The sequence below is a fragment of the Galeopterus variegatus genome, unplaced genomic scaffold (assembly GCF_000696425.1).
Source record: "Galeopterus variegatus unplaced genomic scaffold, G_variegatus-3.0.2 Scaffold99, whole genome shotgun sequence".
Classification (NCBI taxonomy): Eukaryota; Metazoa; Chordata; class Mammalia; order Dermoptera; family Cynocephalidae; genus Galeopterus; species Galeopterus variegatus.
In genome coordinates, this window is record NW_007726210.1 from 161,296 (window position 1) to 162,368 (window position 1,073).

General features: G+C 68.3%; 1 protein-coding gene across 1 annotated transcript in view; it reads right to left on the bottom strand.

Annotated features, from left to right (window-relative positions):
• TRIM71 (tripartite motif containing 71, E3 ubiquitin protein ligase) overlaps positions 1–152 on the bottom strand; it is a 66,049-nt gene extending 65,897 nt beyond the window's left edge. Inside the window, exon 1 of the mRNA XM_008583692.1 lies at positions 3–152. Coding sequence (XP_008581914.1) covers positions 3–152 — 150 coding nt within the window. The remainder of the gene's footprint in view (positions 1–2) is intronic.
• Between the last annotated feature and the right edge of the window lie 921 nt (positions 153–1,073).

The window sequence follows — 1,073 nt, forward strand, 5'->3', positions numbered from 1 at the left end:
GCCCCGGGGCCACCGCCGCCGCCCCCCGACGACGTGGACGTCTGCGAGGAGGACGACGACGCTGACGAGTTGGAGGAGAGCGGCGCCGGCGAGCCGCACATCTCCTTGCACAGCAGGCAGATCTGGAAGTCGGTCTCGGGGAACGAAGCCATTTGCAACCAGCCGGGAAGAGGGAGAACAGAGAGGAAGAGGAGGAGGATAGAAGTGGGTGGGGGAGCCACAGACTCACTCAGAAAAATGCATCGATTGGGCCTGCAATCTGGGAGCCGGCACCAGAGCGACGCGGCCCGCTTGGCCTCGCCGCGTCCGGCCTGAGCGCTGCCACCCTCGACAATGCGGGCATTAAATGCCACTATCCAGAGGCTACACAGACTCCTCCCGGAGGACGTGGGGACCGCGTGCCTTCTGAAGCGGGAATGCCGGAACAAGCCCCGACACGCGAGGGGCGAGCGGGGGCAGGGAGGTCAGAGGATTCCCTGGAGCAGCTGGGGCTTCGCTTCACGGTAGCCGAGAGGAGTCCCCAAAAAGAGTCCGCTGTGCAGTCCCAGTCCTGGCGACAGCAGAATTTGGTTCGACCAGAATTTGGCTCGACGAGTATTTGGTGCGTTGGTTTTCTTTAAACGGATTTAGTCTCTTCTTGGGAAGGGAAGGCGCCACAAACTAGTAAAAGCGGGAGCGGCGCATCGCGAAGCCGGTGTCTCCCTGCGCGACGCCGGCTGCCCCTCCGCATGACGCGGCGGCCAGGGGCTCCTGGGTGGGCCGGCGTGCTGCGCTCGGGGCTTGCGCACAGCCAGGCGCGGCCTCCCTTGCAGGGCGGTCGGCCCTGCAGCAGCTGTAGCTCGTGGCGGCCCAGCCGCGGCCGCACGCGTGTACTACGCACGCGCGTCCCACGCGCCTCAAGTCTCCCGCGCGCCCGCCCGCCCAGCCGGCCGTGGCTGCCTGCGCTTAACACGCACGCGCGCCCCACGCGGGCCCGGGGCCCTCGTGCCCCCGCCTCGCCTGGCCTGGGCGCCTCCCGCGCGCTCCTTTCCCTCCGCCTTAGCGGCGCTGTAGCGCGGGGCCGCACGTCCCCG